Below are 20765 nucleotides of genomic sequence, written 5' to 3'. Positions count from 1 at the left end.
ATAGGGATAACGTAGGTTGCGGCGGTTTACGGAGCGGCAGATTAGGGGTTAATAATAATATGCAGGGGTTAGCGATAGCGGGGGCGGCAGATTAGGGGTTAATAAGTGTAAGGTTAGGGGTGTTTAGACTCGGGGTACATGTTAGAGTGTTAGGTGCAGACGTAGGAAGTGTTTCCCCATAGGAAACAATGGGGCTGCGTTAGGAGCTGAACGCTGCTTTTTTGCAGGTGTTAGGTTTTTTTTCAGCTTCATTGTTTCCTATGGGGATATCGTGCACGAGCACGTTTTTGAGGCTGGCCGCATCCGTAAGCAACTCTGGTATCGAGAGTTGCATTTGCGGTAAAAATGCTCTACGCTCCTTTTTTGGAGCCTAACGCAGCATTTGTTTGAATTCTCGATACCAGAGTTAAATTTATGGTGCGGCCAGAAAAAAGCCCGCGGAGCGTTAACAGCCCTTCTACCGCCGAACTCCAAATCTAGGCCTTAGATATTTGTAGTTTATCAATAAATTAAATAAACTACAAATATCTAAACTAAACTACAATTAAATACACTAAACTAAATTACAAAAAAAAAACAAACACTAAATTACAAAAAATAAAAAAGATTACAAGAATTTTAAGCTAATTACACCTATTCTAAGCCCCCTAATAAAATAACAAAGCCCCCCAAAATAAAAAAATTTCCCTACCCTAATCTAAATTACAAAAGTTAACAGCTCTATTACCAGCCCTTAAAAGGGCCTTTTGTGGGGCATGCCCCAAAGAAATCAGCTCTTTTGCCTGTAAAAAAACCAAGACCCCCCCATTACAACCCACCACCCACATACCCCTATTCTAACCCACCCAATCCCCCCTTAAAAAAAACCTAAGTCTAACCCCCAAGTGCTCTTTACCTGTCCTGAAGACCGGCGGAGAAGGTCCTGTTCCAGGAGGCGGCCTCTTCTTCTTCCAGGATCCAGCCGGCGCGGAGCGGAGGAGTTGAAGACCCATGACCGCGGAGCTGAAGACCGTCCATCTGGAACTGAAGACCGGCAACGCTGGAACCGAAGACCTCTGGAACTGAAGACCGTAGCCGGAACATGGAGGATCCCCTTCATACGATCACCGCCGTACACTGAATAGGAATTCAAGGTACGCGATTAAAAATGGCGTCCCTTGAATTCCTATTGGCTGATTTGAGCCTTCAAATTCAAATCAGCCAATCAGATGCGAGCTACTTTAATTCTATTGGCTGATTTGAATAGCCAATAGAATAAGAGCTACTGTAATTCTATTGGCTGATTAGAATAGCCAATAGAATTACAGTAGCTTTTATTCTATTGGCTATTCAAATCAGCCAATAGAATTACAGTAGCTCTCATCTGATTGGCTGATTTGAATATGAAGGCTCAAATCAGCCAATAGGAATTCAAGGGACGCCATTTTTAATCGCTTACCTTGAATTCCTATTCAGTGTACGGCGGAGATCGTATGAAGAGGATCCTCCACGCTCCATGGCTCCGCGGTCTTCAGTTCCAGAGTGGACGGTCTTCAGCTCCGCGGTCATCGGTCTTCAACTACTCCGCTCCGCACTGGCTGGTTCCTGGAAGAAGAAGAGATCGCCGCTTGGAAGAAGATGTCACCGCCTGGAACAGGACCTTCTCCGCCGGTCTTCAGGACAGGCAAGGACCACTTGGGGGGTTGACTTAGGATTTTTTAAGGGGGGATCGGTGTTTTAGAGTAGGGGTGTGTGGGTGGTGGGTTGTAATGGGGGGGATTGTGCTTTTTTTTTACAGGTAAAAGAGTTGATTACTTTGGGGCAATGCCCCACAAAAGGCCCTTTTAAGGGCTGGTAATAGAGCTGATTACTTTTGTAATTTAGTTTAGGGTAGGGAAATTTTATTATTTTGGGGGGCTTTTTTAATTTAATTAGGGGGCTTAGATTAGGTGTAATTAGCTTAAAATTCTTGTAATTTTTTTTATTTTTTGTAATTTAGTTTTTGTTTGTTTTTTGTAATATAGTTTAGTGTATTTAATTGTATTTTACTTTAGATAATTGTAGTTTATTTAATTAATTTATTGATAGTGTAGTGTTAGGTATAATGGTAACTTAGGTTAGGATTTATTTTACAGGTAATTTTGTAATTATTTTAACTAGGTAGCTATTAAATAGTTATTAACTATTTAATAGCTATTGTACCTAGTTAAAATAAATACAAAGTTACCTGTAAAATAAATATAAACCCTAAAATAGCTACAATGTAATTATTAATTGTATTGTAGCTATCTTATGGTTTATTTTATAGGTAAGTATTTAGTTTTAAATAGGAATAATTTAGTTAATAATATTAATATTATTTAGATTTATTTAAAAAATAATTAAGTTAGGGGGTGTTAGGGTTAGACTTAGGTTTAGGGGGTAATATAGTTAATATAGGTGGCCGCTGTGTAGGGGGCTCAGATTAGGGGTTAATACATATAATATAGGTGGCGGCAGTGTATGGGGGTCAGATTAGGGGGTAATACATATAATTTAGGTAGCGGCGGGGTCTGGGAGCGGCAGTTTAGGGGTTAATACATTTATTGTTAGGAGTGAGAGGGGGGATTGCGGATATAGGGGTATACGTGTCAGGCTATTTTTGGGAGGCGTGTTAGACAGTAACGGGAGATTTTATACTTTAGTTAGTTTTTTTAGGCGGCGGCAGTTTCTAAAGTGCCGTAAGTCACTGGCGACTCCAGAAATTTGTACTTACGCTTATTTCTGGAATATCGCTAGTTTGTCTGACTTACGGCACTTTAGCAACTGTTGGCGCCATATATGTGATAGCTCGATGTGCGAGGTGAAACTACGGGCGGCGCAGGTTTCCACGCTTGCGCCGAAACCTGGGTCATATATCGGATCGCGCCCCAAATTGTTATTTGACCAACCTAGGTCACGTGACCTTGAAGCTATTGAATTTCAAAGCCTTTTTAGCACCTATATCAGCTTATTAATAAAATGTGCATCAGTTTTATTCAAAACTAGAGGCTGTGCAATGTGTGGCCCATCCATCTAAAGGATACTGTACTGATTTGACCAACCTAGGTCATGTGACCTTGAAGCTATTGATTTTCAAAGCCTTTTTAGCACCTATTTCAGCTTATTAATAAAATGTGCATCAGTTTTATTCAAAACTAAAGGCTGTGCAATGTGTGGCCCATCCATCTAAAGGATACTGTACTGATTTGAACATCCTAGGTCATGTGACTTTGAAGCTATTGAATTTCAAAGCCTTTTTAGCACCTATATCTGCTTATTAATAAAATGTGTATCAGCTTTTTGTAATTCTAAAGGCTGTGCAATGTGTGTCCCATCCATCTCAAGGATACAATTTTGATTAGATCTATCTAGGTCATGTGACTTTGAAGCTATTGAATTTCAAAGCCATTTTAGCACCTATATCAAATTATTAATACAATGTGCATCAGTTTTATTCAAAACTAGAGGCTGTGCAATATGTAGCCCATCCATCTGAAGGATACTGCACTGATTTGACCAACCTAGGTCACGTGACTTTTAAGCTATTGAATTTCAAATCCTTTTTAGCACCTATATCAGCTTATTAATAAAATGTGCATTAGTTTTTGGCTAAAATAAAAATTGTGCAATGTGTGGCCCATCCCTTTAAAGGATCAAATTGTTATTTGACCAACCTAGGTCATGTGATTTAAAGTTATTGAATTTCAAAGCCTTTTTAGCACCTATATCAGCTTGGTAATAAAATGTGCATCAGTTTTTTGCAAAAATAAAGGCTCTGCAATATGCTCCCTTAAGAAGAATACTACATGGATTTGACCAACCTAGGTCATGTGACTTTGAAGCTATTGAATTTCAAAGCCTTTTTAGCACCTATATCAGCTTATTAATAAACTGTGCATCAGTTGTAATCAAAACTAAAGGCTGTACAATGTGTGGCCCATCCATCTGAAGGATACTGTACTGATTTGAACATCCTAGGTCATGTGACCTTGAAGCTATTGAATTTCAAAGCCTTTTTTAGCACCTATATCAGCTTATTATTAAAATGTGCATTAGTTTTTTGCTAAACTAAAGGCTGTGCAATGTGTGGCCCATCCCTAAAGGTCCAAATTGTTATTTGACTAACCTAGGTCATGTGACCACAAAGCTAATGAATTTCAAAGCCTTTTTAAGACCTATATCTGCATATTAATAAAATGTGCATCAGTTTTTTGTAATTCTAAAGGATGTGCAATGTGTGTCCCATCCATCTGAAAGATACAATTTTGATTAGAACTATCTAGGTCATGTGACTTTGAAGCTATTGAATTTCAAAGCCTTTTTAGCATCTATATCAGCTTATTAATAAAATGTGCATCAGTTTTTTGTAATTCTAAAGGCTGTGCAATGTGTGTCCCATCCATCTGAAGGATACAATTTTGATTAGAACTATCTAGGTCATGTGACTTTGAAGCTATTGAATTTCAAAGCCTTTTTAGCACCTATATCAGTTTATTAATGAAATGTGCATCAGTTGTAATCAAAACTAAAGGCTGTGCAATGTGTGGCCCATCCATCTGAAGGATATTGTACTGATTTGAACATCCTAGGTCATGTGATCTTGAAGCTATTGAATTTCAAAGCCTTTTTAGCACATATATCTGCTTATTAATAAAATTTGCATAAGTTTTTTGTTAATTCTAAAGGCTGTGCAATGTGTATCCCATCCATCTGAAGGATACTGTACTGATTTGACCAACCTAGGTCATGTGACTTTGAAGCTATTGAATTTCAAAGCCTTTTTAGCATCTATATTAGCTTATTAATAAAATGTGCATCAGTTTTTTGTAATTCTAAAGGCTGTGCAATGTGTGTCCCATCCATATGAAGGATACTGTACTGATTTGAACATCCTAGGTCATGTGAACTTGAAGCTATTGCATTTCAAAGCCTTTTTAGCACCTATATCAGCATATTACTACAATGTGCATCAGTTGTAATCAAAACTAAAGGCTGTGCAATGTGTGGCCCATCCATCTGAAGGATACTGTACTGATTTGAACATCCTAGTTCATGTGAACTTGAAGCTATTGCATTTCAAAGCCTTTTTAGCACCTATATCTGCTTATTAATAAAATGTGCATCAGTTTTTTGTAATTCTAAAGGCTGTGCAATGTGTGTCCCATCCATTTGAAGGATACTGTACTGATTTGAACATCCTAGGTCATGTGAACTTGAAGCTATTGAATTTCAAAGCCTTTTTAGCACCTATATCTGCTTATTAATAAAATGTGCATCAGTTTTTTTGTAATTCTAAAGGCTGTGCAATGTGTGTCCCATCCATCTTAAAAATACAGATTTGATTTGAACTATCTAGGTCATATGACTTTGAAGCTATTGAATTTAAAAGCCTTGTTAACACCTATATTAGCTTATTAATAAAATGTGTATCAGTTTTTTTGTAATTCTAAAGGCTGTGCAATGTGTGTCCAATTCATCTGAAGGATACAATTTTGATTAGAAGTATCTAGGTCATGTGACTGAAGCTATTTCATTTCAAAGCCTTTTTAGCACCTATATCAGCTTATTAATAAAATGTGCATCAGTTGTAATCAAAACTAAAGGCTGTGCAATGTGTGTCCAATTCATCTGAAGGATACAATTTTGATTAGAACTATCTAGGTCATGTGACTTTGAAGCTATTGAATTTGAAAGACTTTTTAGCACCTATATCAGCTTATTAATAAAATGTGCATCAGTTGTAATCAAAACTAAAGGCTGTGCAATGTGTGTCCCATCCATCTGAAAGATACAGATTTGATTTGAACTATCTAGGTCATGTGACTTTGAAGCTATTGAATTTCAAAGCATTTTTAGTACCTATATCTGCTTATTAATAAAATGTGTATCAGTTTTTTGCAACTCTAAAAGCTGTGCAATGTGTGGCCCATCTATCTGAAGGATACTGTACTGATTTGAACATCCTAGGTCATGTGACCTTGAAGCTATTGAATTTCAAAGCCTTTTTAGCACCTATATCTGCTTATTAATAAAATGTGCATCAGTTTTTTGTAATTCTAAAGGCTGTGCAATGTGTGTTCCATCCATCTGAAAAATACAGATTTGATTTGAACTATCTAGGTCATGTGACTTTGAAGCTATTGAATTTCAAAGACTTTTTAGCACCTATATTAGCTTATTAATAACATGTGTATCAGTTTTTTTGTAATTCTAAAGGCTGTGCAATGTGTGTCCCATCCATCTGAAGGATACAATTTTGATTAGAACTATCTAGGTCATGTGACTTTGAAGCTATTGGATTTCAAAGCCTTTTTAGCACCTATATCAGATTATTAATAAAATGTGCATCATTTTTTTGATAAACTAAATGCTGTGCAATGTGTGGCTAGCTCTCTAAAACATACTACATTAATTTGAAGTTTCTAGGTCATGTGATCAGGGAGCTTTTGAATTTATAAACTGTGCCCAAAAATGTAGTGATGCGCTTTGTTGACGGTCCCTTGCAACTTCCATTGACTGTGCACATATTGTACACAACCTTGAGAATAAAATATGGTTCCATTGTTTATTTTTTGTCGGAGTCAGGAAAACAAGACCTGTGCAGTGTTGTACACATTTTTTCTTTCAAAACTAGACTAACACAAGGTTTATAGCTGTTATCGTTGAGGTGCTATTGAGCTTTGAATGTTCGAAAATCTGTCAAATATCGAACATCAAACCAACTTTACCACGGTGGCTGTTAGTAGAGCTGGGACACAGTACTATTGCAATTTAGAAGTTCTACTGTGATAGAAAAAGGTGCAGCGCTTCAGCTTTCTTCCGGGTGATGGTATGTGTCTTTGATAAGGTTAGTCACTGGTAGACTAGTGGTTGTTGCAAGTTTGCAATGTATTTATTTATTCATGTCCCCTGGGCCCTAATGATGCCACTATTTTGTTACATTTACTGGTAGTAACAATTACAATTATCATTGTTAAGGGAGATTATTTTGGTATTATTATTAAATTTACAACCGTTACCAGAATGTGATATTATGGGTCTATTGTAAATGTTACATTGCAGAAATAGCACCCCCTTATGGCCTAGTAACTTACTGCATGTGCGAGAATTAGAGTCACATGACAGAATTATTATAGAGACAGTGTATGCACATGAAGAATAATGGATAACACACGAACAAAAAATATTTAGATAAGAAATAAATTAAAAATAATAAGTTTAAAATTTCTGAAACTTTCAAGTCTATTGCTTTGCCAGGCAGCCCTTAGGAAAGGGCGGAACAATGTACAATGATTAAAATCCTGGTTGCAATAATATAAATATACACAACAAGCAGCTCTCATAAATGGTGATGCTTGTACTGTAATGTAGTGGGCTAGTAACTTTTTGTAGGTCATGCATGTATCTGCTGTTATTTTCACAGGTTACACAGTGATTGGGGCTTTGTACATATTTATATGGTGTGTGTGTGTATCATCTTTTCAAGAGATGGGGTCTAGCGCCTCATCTTCAAAATTCACCAGTTGCCACTGAAAAGAACCTCTAAATACAGTAGGCTTGATAAACTGACATATACACAATAAAAAGATAATGCAATAGCACTCACATGAAATGAGCAGCAAAATATTTTCTGGCAAATTTCAAGGTTAATCCAATTTTCCCTGCCCCTGTATCATGTGACAGCCATCAGCTAATCATAAAATTCATATACGTATATACTGTGCACTTTTGCACATGCTCAGTAGGAGCTGAAGTTTTTACTTAAAGGGACACTTTGCAATTGTAAAATAAAATACCTAATTAACTTCCATGCCTGTTTAGTGAGCAAAACTAACACTTCATGAAAAACAATCATAACAAATTTGTCATACCCTGAAATGAAAGATTCCAGCATATTTTGTGGTGAATTCTTGGTTCAATGGCAAAATATTTTCCAGTAAATTCTTGTTACGGGTAACAGATCCCATTGCAGATAAAACCCAGCAGTCACCTGCAAATTGTGAAACAAAAACTTACTCAACAATCTCAAAATTAATTGACAGTCCAAATACACTATGTCGTCTTGTATTCTTTCAGTCTGATGTGTCCAAAATGGTAATATATATTAGATGTGTGCAATGTCACTAATCTTGTTGTATTCTTTTCATTAGTTTGAAAAAAGAAAAATGATTGCCCCTTTAACAAATAAAGAAACAAATGGAAAAAAAAAACAGCTGATTCATTCATTTGGTTAAAACTGTTCTTTTAAAAAGGGAAAGGCTTCAAATTTACAGTTTGCATTATTCAATAATGATCCAGCAATGTACTTTTCCTTTGATTCCTGTGTCAGCCAATGCTCATGTAAGTTTAATTTTTGCTCTTCACTACTTTTGATTCCATTAAAAAAATACATACAGAAAAAGATGTTTGTTTTTTTGTGTGCTGCTGGCTTGTGGCAGTAGCACTATTAGTACTTTCTCTTTATTTAAGATTAAAATGTTGCCAAGCTGCTGCTCTGCTACCTTAGTTGGACATTTGGGAAATATAGGCTTAACACATTTCCATTAATAAACTACTAATAGGTCAGATTACAAATGGCACACTTAGCTGAAAGTAAAAAGTCTCCCTGCAAGTGACGGCGTGTTAACCAGATATCGCAAACGCATTAACGTATTCAATGGAGAGAGCAGAATAAAAAACAATAACACCTATTGATAGCTCGAAAAACCCAAAAGCAGTAATGAATTTTTCACTTTCCAATGTTCTTTACATACAGAATAATGTAATTTTTATTGTAAATACATATTACTATATACAGTATATATTGGTATATACCCATACTTACCTGTATATCTATTCCTATAAATATATATGTATAGGTTTATATTTTACATTAACATTATCATATATATATTGAAATATATATATATATATATATATATATAATAATAAAAATTACATTATTTTCTATGTAAAGAACATAAGAATGTAAAATATGCGCATCAGGGTTTGCAATTAAGGTCTAACATGGTGTTAAGTTAGCGCACATGAAAAATTACTGATCTTGAATCGCGTTATTGAAATATTAAATATAAAATATTATTAAAAGTTAATAACTCATTGTGTAAACCATTTACAAATCTAGACAAGTCAGAAGACTTGCTTTTACCCCAGAAACTCTCTGATTACATTGTCTTTTTAAGGCAGACTTCCCTTTACGCCATAGCATCGCCGCATTACACAGCTTCTAAGCTTAGCTAGGGGTAGTACAGTGATTCAGACCAATCCCAGGACAGCTGTTTCGTGGTTATTGCCACTCATCAGCTAGGAGTAGGTTGAATCACTGCTTGATAAAGTTGTTTTCTGGGGGAAATACAACAGCAATTTAAAATATGGGGAGGCGAAAAGTGAGTTTAAAATCCTCCACTAAATCCAAAATGTAGATAAAATAACTAATTGTGTAAACCATTTACAAATCTAGACAAGTCAGAAGACTTGCTTTTACCCCAGAAACTCTCTGATTACACTGTTTCCAATGCAGCAAAGAATTCTGGGTGAGATATGCAAATGAGGTTCACAATGACTCACTTTTTTACTTCTAGCCTGCTTTATAAGGCAGACTTCCCTTTAAGCCATAGCATTGCCGCATTATTTTAAATTGCTGTTGTATTTCCCCCAGAAAACAACTTTATCAAGCAGTGATTCAACCTACTCCCAGCTGATGAGTGGCAATAACCACGAAACAGCTGTCCTGAGATTGGTCTGAATCACTGTACTACCCCTAGCTAAGCTTAGAAGCTTCGTAATGCGGCGATGCTATGGTGTAAAGGGAAGTCTGCCTTAAAAAGCAGGCTAGAAGTAAAAAAGTGAGTCATTTGCATATCTCACCCAGAATCCTTTGCTGCATTGGAAACAGTGTAATCAGAGAGTTTCTTGGGTAAAATCAAGTCTTCTGACTTGTCTAGATTTGTAAATGGTTTACACAATGAGTTATTTTCTCTACAATTTGGATTTAGTGGAGGATTTTAAACTCACTTTTCACCTCCCCATATTTTAAATTGCTGTTAAAAGTTAATAATAATTATTAGAAAATATTATAGATACTTTAAAAATATACATATATACTGTATTCTATAGATTATTTAGCATTTTTTACAGTAGCTATAATCATTTTTCATATTAATAATTTTTTTAATATTTTATATTAAATGTTTCAATAACGAGATTTAAGACGTCATTTTTTACGTACGCTAACCTGACATCGCGCTAGACCTAATGCTCGAACCCCAATGTGTGTTACGCATATTATACTTACCTATGCTCTTCACATAGCAAATAATGTCATATTTATTATTAAATATATTTATACTAGTGTTAAAGCCTGTGTACACGGGCCAAAATGTGTAAGCGACTCGCGCAGTCTCGACTTCGTACAGGGCCAGGTATGTTTGTACATTTCTCCTTTCTTTTGACCCTTTAACACCAATAACACACCTCTAACAACCCAGTAGTTGAGCCCCCCCCATACACCATATATTTAAGCTTCACATAGGCCACTTCCATGTGTTACACAAACATCCTAGCTCTATATAACTGTTTAGTATCACAGAAACACAAACATTGACCTCCTTTTTTCACATAACAAACCTAGCCACACACATACCACTCTGCATTCACCAACTCACAAGCACAGACCACATCTCTTCCATAGAGCTGACAAATATCACACAGTCCCCACAGAGACCTATTTTCTCTCTATACAGGTGTCAAACAAAGCCCTACCCTCTTAACTCACTGACACACATATCTCTCCTAAATTGTCACAAACATCCATCACCCACCACAGAGTTACTTGGTGTCACACGTATATACTTATTTTAACATACAACATTCTCCTCAATATAAATGCAGTGTCATACATATTCTACATAACTTGTCAAACAAATCCTCCATATAACAGTTCAGTGCAACACAGTCCTCAATCACAGGCGGCGGTGCTGGCAGGTGCAGGTGTTATTGTTTCGGGCTAAAGTTAAAGGACTCAGACAGCTGAGCAGCCCGGAATATAGGGGAGAGAACGTAGGACTCCAGTCAGCTGTTAGTGTGCAAGCACCACCTCATCTGTGCCTTACCGGACAATCGCCGTCTTCAGCTCCCGCCTGTCATTGTTTGTCCCAGGCTACTCAGCTGTCTCAGAGGCAGATGCATTTAATTTCAGCTCGCCGCCTGTGAATGTTTGTCTGAGCTCGCCACCTGTGAATGTTTGTCTCACGCAGTCTCAGGGCTAGGTATGTTTGTCGCACAGTCTCTACTGCGCATGACTGCATCGGACAAACATTACCTGGCCTTTTATTATATAGGCTATATGATAATGTTAATATAAAAAAAGATATCTGTACCTATATATCTATAGGAATAGATATACAATAAGAAGTATATATAGAATATATATAGAAATATGTATTTACAATACAAATTACATTATCCTGTAAGTGAACAATATTAAAATTTAAATATGTAGAGTAAATATACAGTAAAATACAAAAATACTTAAATATATCTGTACACACACATATATTCATATATATATATATACATACATACCCATATTTTGACATGTATATGTATGTATATACAAAATAGACACATGCAATTCGTTTCGACTGAATTTTGTTTTCGGCCAAATTTTGGTAGATATAGAGATTCGAATGAATCCGAATTTCCGAATCGGCACCATAACTAAAATCACGAAAAATTTGAAAAATTAATAAATCAGTTTCCGAATTTTTGGATCAATTCTTTGTTCATATTAAGAATTTTTCATTGTTCTAATCTATACCGCAGTTCCGACATAGCCGACACTAACTAAATCACTAAATAAAGTTATTAGCCCCTAAACCGCCATTCCCCGACACTAACTAAACCTTTTAACCCCTAAACCACAGTTCCCCGACATCGCCAACACTAACTAAATCTATTAACCCCTAAACCGCCATTCCCAAACATTGCCAACACTAACTAAACCTATTACCCCAAAAACCGCAGTTCCCCAACATCGCCGACACTAACTAAACCTATTAACCCCCTAAACCGCAGTTCCCAAATATTGTCAACATTAACTAAATCTATTAACCCCTAAACTGCCGTTCCCAAACATTGCCAACACTAACTAAACCTATTACCCCTAAACCGCAGTTCCCCAACATCACTGACACTAACTAAACCTATGAACCCCTAAACCACAGTTCCCCGACATCGTCAACACTAACTAAACATATTAACCCCTAAACCGCCAAACACCCACATCGCCAACACTAACTAAAACACTAAATACAGTTATTAACACCTAAACCGCCGTCCCCCCACATCACCAACACTAACTAAACTGCTTAACCCCTAAACCACCGCCCCCACATTGCAACAACCTAAATTAAACTATATTAACCCCTAAACCTAACACCCCCTAACTTTAACATAATTAAAATAGACCTAAATTAAAGTTACAATTATTAACTAATTTCCTACTTTAAAATAAATACAAACCTAAGCTAGCAACAATAAAACTATTTACTAATTACCTAGTTAAAATAAATACAAACTTACCTGTGAAATAAAAATAAAACTTAAGGTTAAACTAAAAAAAAACTAACATTACCAAAAAATAATAAACACTAAAATTACAAAAAATAAAAAAATCCCATTACAAAAAATAACAAAACGTAATAATCCAAAAGAATAAAAAATATTCCTATTCTAATTCCCCGTTTAAAAAAAAACAACAAAACTCCCCAAAATAAAAAAACATAATCTATAATAAACTACCAAAGGCCCTAAAGTTAACAGCTTTTTTGCTAAAAGTTTACAACAAACACCCCCTAACATTACAAACCCCCACCCCCCAAACAAAAAAAAAAAACCTAACAAAAAAATCCTAATCTACCCATTGCCCTTAAAAATGCATTCAGCTCTGTACTGTCCTTAAAAGGGCATTCAGCTCTTGTACTGCCCTTAAAAGGGCATTCAGCTGTTTTTCGGCCCATTAAAATAAAAATAAATAAAAAAAAAAACCCCAAAACCCCCCCCCCAAAAATACCTAACACTAACCCTAAAATCGGTACTCATAGTTGCTGAAGTCCGGCGAAAGTTCTTCATCCCAGTGGCGAAGCATCTTCATCCAGGCGGCTCATCTGTATCCATTGCAGGACCGGCCTCTTCTATCTTCATCCCAGCGGAGGCGGAGCGGTCAGTGGATGCGCGGAGATGGAGATCCAGGAGGTGGTTCAGGCAGAGTTCCAGGCGGAGTTCCATCGGTCCGACGTGGAGATCCTCCACTGTTATATTGGGGTACCAATGCATTCCTATTGGCTGAAAAATTCAAATCATCCAATAGGAATGAGAGCTGCTTAAATCCTATTGGCTGATTTGAACAGCCAATAGGATTTAAGCTGCTCTCATTCCTATCGGCTGATTAAATTAAAAAAGCCCTAATCTAAAAAAAAAACCACCAAAAAACAAAAAAAAATACCTAACCCCAAAATTGGTACTCACAGTTGCTGAAGTCCAGCAAAAGACATTCATCCTTTGCTTTGCCGCTGGGATGAAAATCTTTTGCCGGTCTTCACAACTGTGAGTATCAATTTTGGGGTTCGTGTAAGGTATTTCTTTTGTTTTTTTGGGGTTTTTTTTTTTTTAGATTAGGACTTTTTTTTTATTGGGCCGAAAAAGAGCTGAATGCTAGTGATGTCGCGAATAGTTCGCCGGCAAATAGTTCCCGGCGAACATAGCATGTTCGCGTCCGCCGCGGACGGCGAACATATGCAATGTTCGGTCCGCCCCCTATTCTTTATCATTGAGTAAACTTTAACCCTGTACCTCACAGTCAGAAGACACATTACAGCCAATCAGCAGCAGACCCTCCCTCCCAGACCCTCCCACCTCCTGGACAGCATCCATTTTAGATTCATTTGGAAGCTACATTCTTAGTGAGAGGAGGGACAGTGTAGCTGCTGCTGATTTAATAGGGAAATCGATAGCTAGGCTAGTGTATTCAGTGTCCACTACAGTCCTGAAGGACTCATCTGATCTCTGCTGTAAGGACAGCACCCCAAAAAGCCCCTTTTAGGGCTAGAACATCAGTCTGCATTTTATTTTTTTCCTGTGTAATCTAATATGCCTGCCAGCGTGTGTGTCAGGCTCACAGCCTATACTGTGCCCACTTGCCAGTGCCACCACTCATATCTGGTGTAACAGTAGTGTACATTTAAAAAAACACAACACTTTTTTTGACTGTAAAATAATAGCAGACAGCTGCCAGTACCCAAGATGGCCGCCAATAAGGCAGATGGGGAGGGTTAGAGAGCTGTTTTGGGGGGGATGCTACACCACAGCATATGTAAATATGCTAAAAAAAATAAAAAAAATTAAAAACCTTTTATTTTAGTACTGGCAGACAAGATGGTGGGGACAATTGTGGGGTGGGGAAGGGATGGGAGCTGTTTGGGAGGGATCAGGGGGTCTGATGTGTCAGGTGGGAGGCTGATCTCTACACTAAAGCTAAAATTAACTCTGCAAGCTCCCTACAAACTACCTAATTAACCCCTTCACTGCTAGCCATAATACACGTGTGATGCGCAGCAGCATTTAGCGGCCTTCTAATTACCAAAAAGCAACGCCAAAGCCATATAAGTCTGCTATTTCTGAACAAAGGGGATCCCAGAGAAGCATTTACAACCATTTGTGCCATAATTGCACAAGCTGTTTGTAAATAATTTCAGTGAGAAACCTAAAATTGCGAAAAAATTTAAGTTTTTTTTAAATTTGATCGTATTTGGCGGTGAAATGGTGGCATGAAATATACCAAAATGGGCCTAGATCAATACTTTGGGTTGTCTACTACTACACTACACTTAAGCTAAAATTAACTCTACAAGCTGCCTACATGCTTCCAAATGAACCCCTTCACTGCTGGGCATAAAACATGTGTGGTGCGCAGTGGCATTTAGCAGCCTTCTAATTACCAAAAAGCAACGCCAAAGCCATATAAGTTGTTTGTAAATAATTTCTGTGAGAAACCTAAAGTTTGTGAAAAAGTGAACAATTTTTTTTTATTTGATCGCATTTGGCGGTGAAATGGTGGCATTAAATATACCAAAATGGGCCTAGATCAATACTTTGGGTTGTCTACTACACTACACTTAAGTTAAAATTAACTCTACAAGCTGCCTACATGCTCCCAAATTAACCCCTTCACTGCTGGGCATAAAACACGTGTGGTGCGCAGTGGCATTTAGCAGCCTTCTAATTGCCAAAAAGCAACGCCAAAGCCATATAAGTCTGCTATTTCTGAACAAACGGGATCCCAGAGAAGCATTTACAACCATTTATGCCATTTAGCAGCCTTCTAATTACCAAAAAGCAACGCCAAAGCCATATAAGTCTGCTATAATGGCATGTCTGGCACACAGTGTTGGGGCAAGGGTCCATCTGACCACTGATACCTGGTCTGCAAAGCATGGTCAGGGCAGGTATATCACCTACACTGCGCACTGTGAAGCGGGCGTAACCCTTACACTACCTGATCGATACAACATCATACCTGATGTTTTAAAGCACGTTATTCCAAACAATTTAGGAATGTTAGGTGATTTATGCCCTTTATGGATTAAAACCAGACTCTGCATCAACTATGTAATTTTCCATGGGAGTTTTGCCATGGATCCCCCTCCGGCATGCCACAGTCCAGGTGTTAGTCCCCTTGAAACCACTTTTCCATCACTATTGTGGCCAGAAAGAGTCCCTGTGGGTTTTAAAATTCGCCTGCCTATTGAAGTCTATGGCGGTTCGCCCGGTTCGCCCGTTTAATTTTTATGTTCGCGACATCACTACTGAATGCCCATACAAATGCCCCTTTCAGGGCAATGGGTAGATTAGTTGTTTTTTTTTAGTTTGGTTTGTTTTATTTTGTGGGTTTTGGGGGGGTGGGGGTTTGTAATGTTAGGGGGTGTTTGTTGTAATTTTTTTAGTAAAAGAGCTGTTAACTTTAGGGCAATGCCCTACAAAAGGCCCTTTTAAGGGCTATTGGTAGTTTATTATAGATAAGGGTTTTTTATTTTTGGGGTGGGTTTTTTATTTTTTTAAATGGGGTATTAGAATAGGAATAATTTTTATTATTTTGGATAATTTCGTTTGTTATTTTTTGTAATGGGATTTTTTTATTTTTGGGGTGTTTTTTTTAGATTAGGCAATTTTATTTTTAATGGGAAAAAATTTTTTTTTAGTAAAAGAGCTGTTAACTTTAGGGCAATGCCCTACAAAAGGCCCTTTTAAGGGCCCTTGGTAGTTTATTATAGATTAGGGTTTTTTGGGGAGTTTTTTTTTTAAATGGGGTATTAGAATTGAAATAATTTTTATTGTTTTGGATCATTTCGTTTGTTATTTTTTGTAATGGTAGTTTTTTTAATTTTTTTAATTTTAGTGTTTATTATTTTTTTTAATTGTAGTTTAAATTTTTTTGAAATCTTAGTTTTTTTTGGTTTTTAGTAATGTTAGATTTTTTAATTTTAGTAATGTTAGGTTTTATTAGTGTAAGCTTAGGTTTTATTTTTATTTCACAGGTAAGTTTGTATTTATTTTAACTAGGTAGTTAGTAAATAGTAATATTGTAGCTAGCTTAGGTTTTATTTTTATTTCACAGATAAGTTTGTCTTTATTTTTAAATAGGTAGTTAGTTAATAATTGTAACTTTAATTTAGGTCTATTTTAATTATGTTAAAGTTAGGGGGTGTTAGGTTTAGGGGTTAATATAGTTTAATTTAGGTTGTTGCGATGGGGGGGGCGGCAGTTTAGGGGTTAATAGGTTTAGTTAATGTTGGCAATGTGGGGGTGGGGGTGGAGTTTAGGGGTTAATAGGTTTATTTAGTGTTTTAGTTAGTGTTGGTGATGTGGGTGTACGGTGATTTAGGGGTTAATAGGTTTAGTTAGTGTTGGCGATGTTTAGGAATGGCGGTTTAGGGGTTAATAGGTTTATTTAGTGTTTTAGTTAGTGTTGGCGATGTCAGGGAACTGCTGTTTAGGGGTTAATATCTTTAGTTAGTGTCGGCAATGTCTGGGAACTGTGGTTTAGGGGTTAATAGGTTTAGTTAGTGTCGGCCATGTCGGGGAACGACGGTTTAGGGGTTAATAGTTTTAGTTAGTGTCGATGATGTCGGGGAATGGCGGTTTAGGGGTTAATAGGTTTAGTTAGTGTCGGTTATGTGAGGGTGGCGGCAGTTTAGGGGTTAATAGGTTTAGTTAGTGTTGGCGATGTGGGGAGACGGCTGTTTAGGGGTTAATAGCTTTATTTAGTGTCAACGATGTGGGTGGCGGCGGCTTTAAAATTATTCTGTTTCGGCAATCAGAGGCATATTAGTTATGTTTAGTTAAATCGTTTTTTCGGATCCTTTTGTTTTCTTGGATCCATTCTTTATACATATGCATTATTCTATTCTAAACTTTAGAATAGAATAATGAATATGAATAAAGAATGGATCTGAAAAAACGAACGGATCCGAAAAAACAATTTAACTTAACATAACTAATTTGTCGAAACACATGTTTTTAAACTTAACTAAACTAATTTGCCGAGACAAAATTATTTATTTAACTAATGAAAACTAAATGAAACTAACTTTTTAGAGTTGCACATATCTAATACACAATAGAACCCTTTGCAGTCAAACATTTTGTCATATACCATATTCCTTTTAACCCTTATAACTTTATATATATATATATATATATATATAAATACTTTTTATCAAATTGTGTTTAATGGTGTTTAATTGAGTGTAACTGTAATTTTGAATCCATTTCTGTGTTTTATGCTACTTTTTTAACACACTACCGTTTACACAAGGGTTTTAGTCTTGCTAACCTGCCAAGCATAAAATGCGACTGCGATCACATTTACTTTCAACTTGTAATATGCGCTATATCCGACACGTGCAAAAACAGGATATCACTTGTGCGCAACAGTTAGTGAGCCACTTGTAATCTAGCCCAATGTTGGCAAATTTTAGCAGAACAGAAGCTAAATGCAAAAATTTATATATTTTTATTACCAGTCAAAATTGTTGTAGAGTAATTGTTGAACTGCTGATCAAAATAGTGCAAAAGGTTTGTTTTGTCACTTACTCTTGCATACAAGTTTACCCTAACTTGACTCTAGTCGTAACCTAACCTAGCCTTATATGGTATTTTGCCAGTTCCAGCGCTTAGTAGCCTTTAGTTTTATTACACAGTAAAGTGTTTTTAAAAATATAAAAGTATTTATATTTACTATCACACAATATTCACAGTGGACAGTTTTATCCTCTTCTTTAACCTACTGATTTTGTGAAATAGAACAAAGATTTGATAGTTTGCCCATCATCCCTTAGTGTTATCATTATTATTATTAGAAAAAAATAATTCTTACCTAGTTTACTTTGTTTAATGTCAAGAAAGCTAGCTCCATCCATTATTAATCTTGGCTCCTTACAAATTTCCTGTGGAAAAAAAATATTAAGGGTGTTATTTACACATTTTTATTTTAATTGAAATTTTCTTGTTTATCATAAATACCATGATTATTACAGTCTAAACATCATTGGAGTCCTGGATTGGGCCACTTCAAATTGTACAAAGTAGCAGTGATAGTTTCCTGTAACCTGCCTAAAGCAATGTGTGTTTCAAATATTTGGGATGTCTTCTCAGTATACCTTTAAGTCCTGTACTAAACATGTCTATAAAGCCATCTTGCACCTGGTTTGCACTTTGGCTGCATGAACTGTTGCTATACTATGATATGCAGTGATACACTTCAGGGTAAATACTATGTGAATACATCAGTAACTGGGAATTCTCTTCTAGGTATTTCTTCCAAGCTTGGATTTAGCCTAATTATGGCAAATTTCATAGCCTGTAACCTACCTTGAAAAACAAGTTTCATTTCAGACAATAAATAGACATGTATCTTGCTTCCATAAAGGTGCTGGATTTCAGAAAGTTTGGTGTAAACTTCCCATATACCACATTTGCCTTAGACCTCATCCATACAGGTCCTTCAGAGCCATTTCAGAGCTAACAATCAATCCAATCCAAACATAAAGAGAGACATTATTAGGGGTTAATAAAGTAGAATTACTAGTCACCTGACTTTGGTAATCTGTTTAAGTCAAATAAGGTCATAGATTATGACTGTGCAATGGAATAAAAATATATATGTGTATTTTTCCAAATGTTAAACCATGTAAATATCAGGACAGACATACTATAGAGCAGTGGTTTTCAAAGTGTGAGGCGGGACTCCCCTGGGGGGCTCTAAAGCATTTAAGGAAATGCCACTTGCCATTTTGTGGTGGAATAAGGCAAAGGGCGATATATAGGTGGAATAAAGGCACTGTGCTTGAAATCGCTCATACACTGCATTGTGTTAGTTGTCTTGCTCTGTAACTTATATTTAACACAGGAGTAACAGAGTGCAAATTAAAACCCTGGATCAGATGTAAATTCCCCAAATTAAAACTAAAAATAAACATTACAATTTTTTTTAAAGAGGAAAAAAAATATTTTATTGAGTGGTTCTGTCTTGTAAATTTCTAAGGGGAGGTCCACTGCCTAACACTTTGAAAACCCATGCTATAGAGATTCATTTTGTGCTCTTCCAATTTGTTTATGAAAGATCTTTGATAAAGCAATCTGTAGCACAAAATGTGTCAGATTTCTGATCATCAGATCTCTAGAGTATTATTATTATTATTATTATTATTTTTTTGTAGAGTACCAACAGATTCTCCAACAAGAACAGAGAGGCAGCACCCGGAACTTCACAGGACACGATAATTAAAAGCAAAACGTTTAATAGGCACAAATTAAAAAGATTGTACACATCACAAAGAAAGGTCGGTCAAACATGTTTCATAGATTACATATTGTACTTTGTCAGTGACCCATAAGAAGCAAGTGCTAGCACATCCTATTTGTACCACACAATTCTCCTCCCCCTTAAATAAAACACCAATCATATACCTCTGATCGTGCACACAGAAACAACTCTGTATAGTAAACACATATATTTGCATCATTATCTATTCAAGTAAATAAGGTGCAATTTAAGGGGGGTGAAAATACAAAATACGATATAATATAATATAAGGAGAAGCATGAATAAAAAAAAAGAATTGTGTATACAGATATAAAGATAAAATAAAACAAATAATAACAATAATGGCTAACTATATAATGTGAAAAAAAGAAAGAGAAATAATAATTCTAGAGAATACACAAATAATTTAACATCCCACTCGGAATTCAAGCCTTTTGGCATTCTAGTGTCCAAATGGAATATCCAAAAGACTTCACGCTGTCTAAGGTCTTCTTCCCTATTCCCCCTTCTGGGGTGTCTTGGAATGATTTGTATACGCTGAAATGCCAAAAGTGAACTGTCATCATTATGTTCCCTTTTAAAATGTAAATGAATCGGTGTAGTGGACTCTGGATTCTCAATAGCTCTCAAGTGTTTTAAAAAATGATCCTTGAGAGCACGGGTAGGTAAACCTACATATTGCTTACAGCATCCCCTACAGGTCAAAAGATATATTGCAAAACAAGAGTTGCAAGTAGAATACTGATGTATTACTATAACTTGGGAGGTAAATTCTTTACCAAAAATAGCATATGAGCAAGACTTGCATATTTTGCGGTTATATTTAAAGAAACCTTGTTTCAGAGAGAGACAATTAGCTTTATTATACCCAGGAAACATGGAC

The 20765-nt window shown here is 36.3% G+C and overlaps 1 protein-coding gene across 2 annotated transcripts in view; it reads right to left on the bottom strand.

Moving 5' to 3' along the window:
- The window catches only part of LOC128658135 (calpain-13-like), a 278722-nt gene that overhangs the window by 210894 nt on the left and 47063 nt on the right, over positions 1 to 20765 (bottom strand). For both annotated transcript variants that reach the window (XM_053712635.1, XM_053712634.1), the window contains exons 3-4: positions 18434 to 18503; positions 7872 to 7990 (exon numbers count right to left, since the gene is read on the bottom strand). In XM_053712635.1, the coding sequence (XP_053568610.1) occupies positions 7872 to 7990; positions 18434 to 18503 (189 nt within the window). The remainder of the gene's footprint in view (positions 1 to 7871; positions 7991 to 18433; positions 18504 to 20765) is intronic.

This window comes from Bombina bombina, chromosome 4, assembly GCF_027579735.1.
Source record: "Bombina bombina isolate aBomBom1 chromosome 4, aBomBom1.pri, whole genome shotgun sequence".
NCBI lineage: Eukaryota > Metazoa > Chordata > Amphibia > Anura > Bombinatoridae > Bombina > Bombina bombina.
This window is presented reverse-complemented; position numbering and strand designations above follow the sequence as displayed.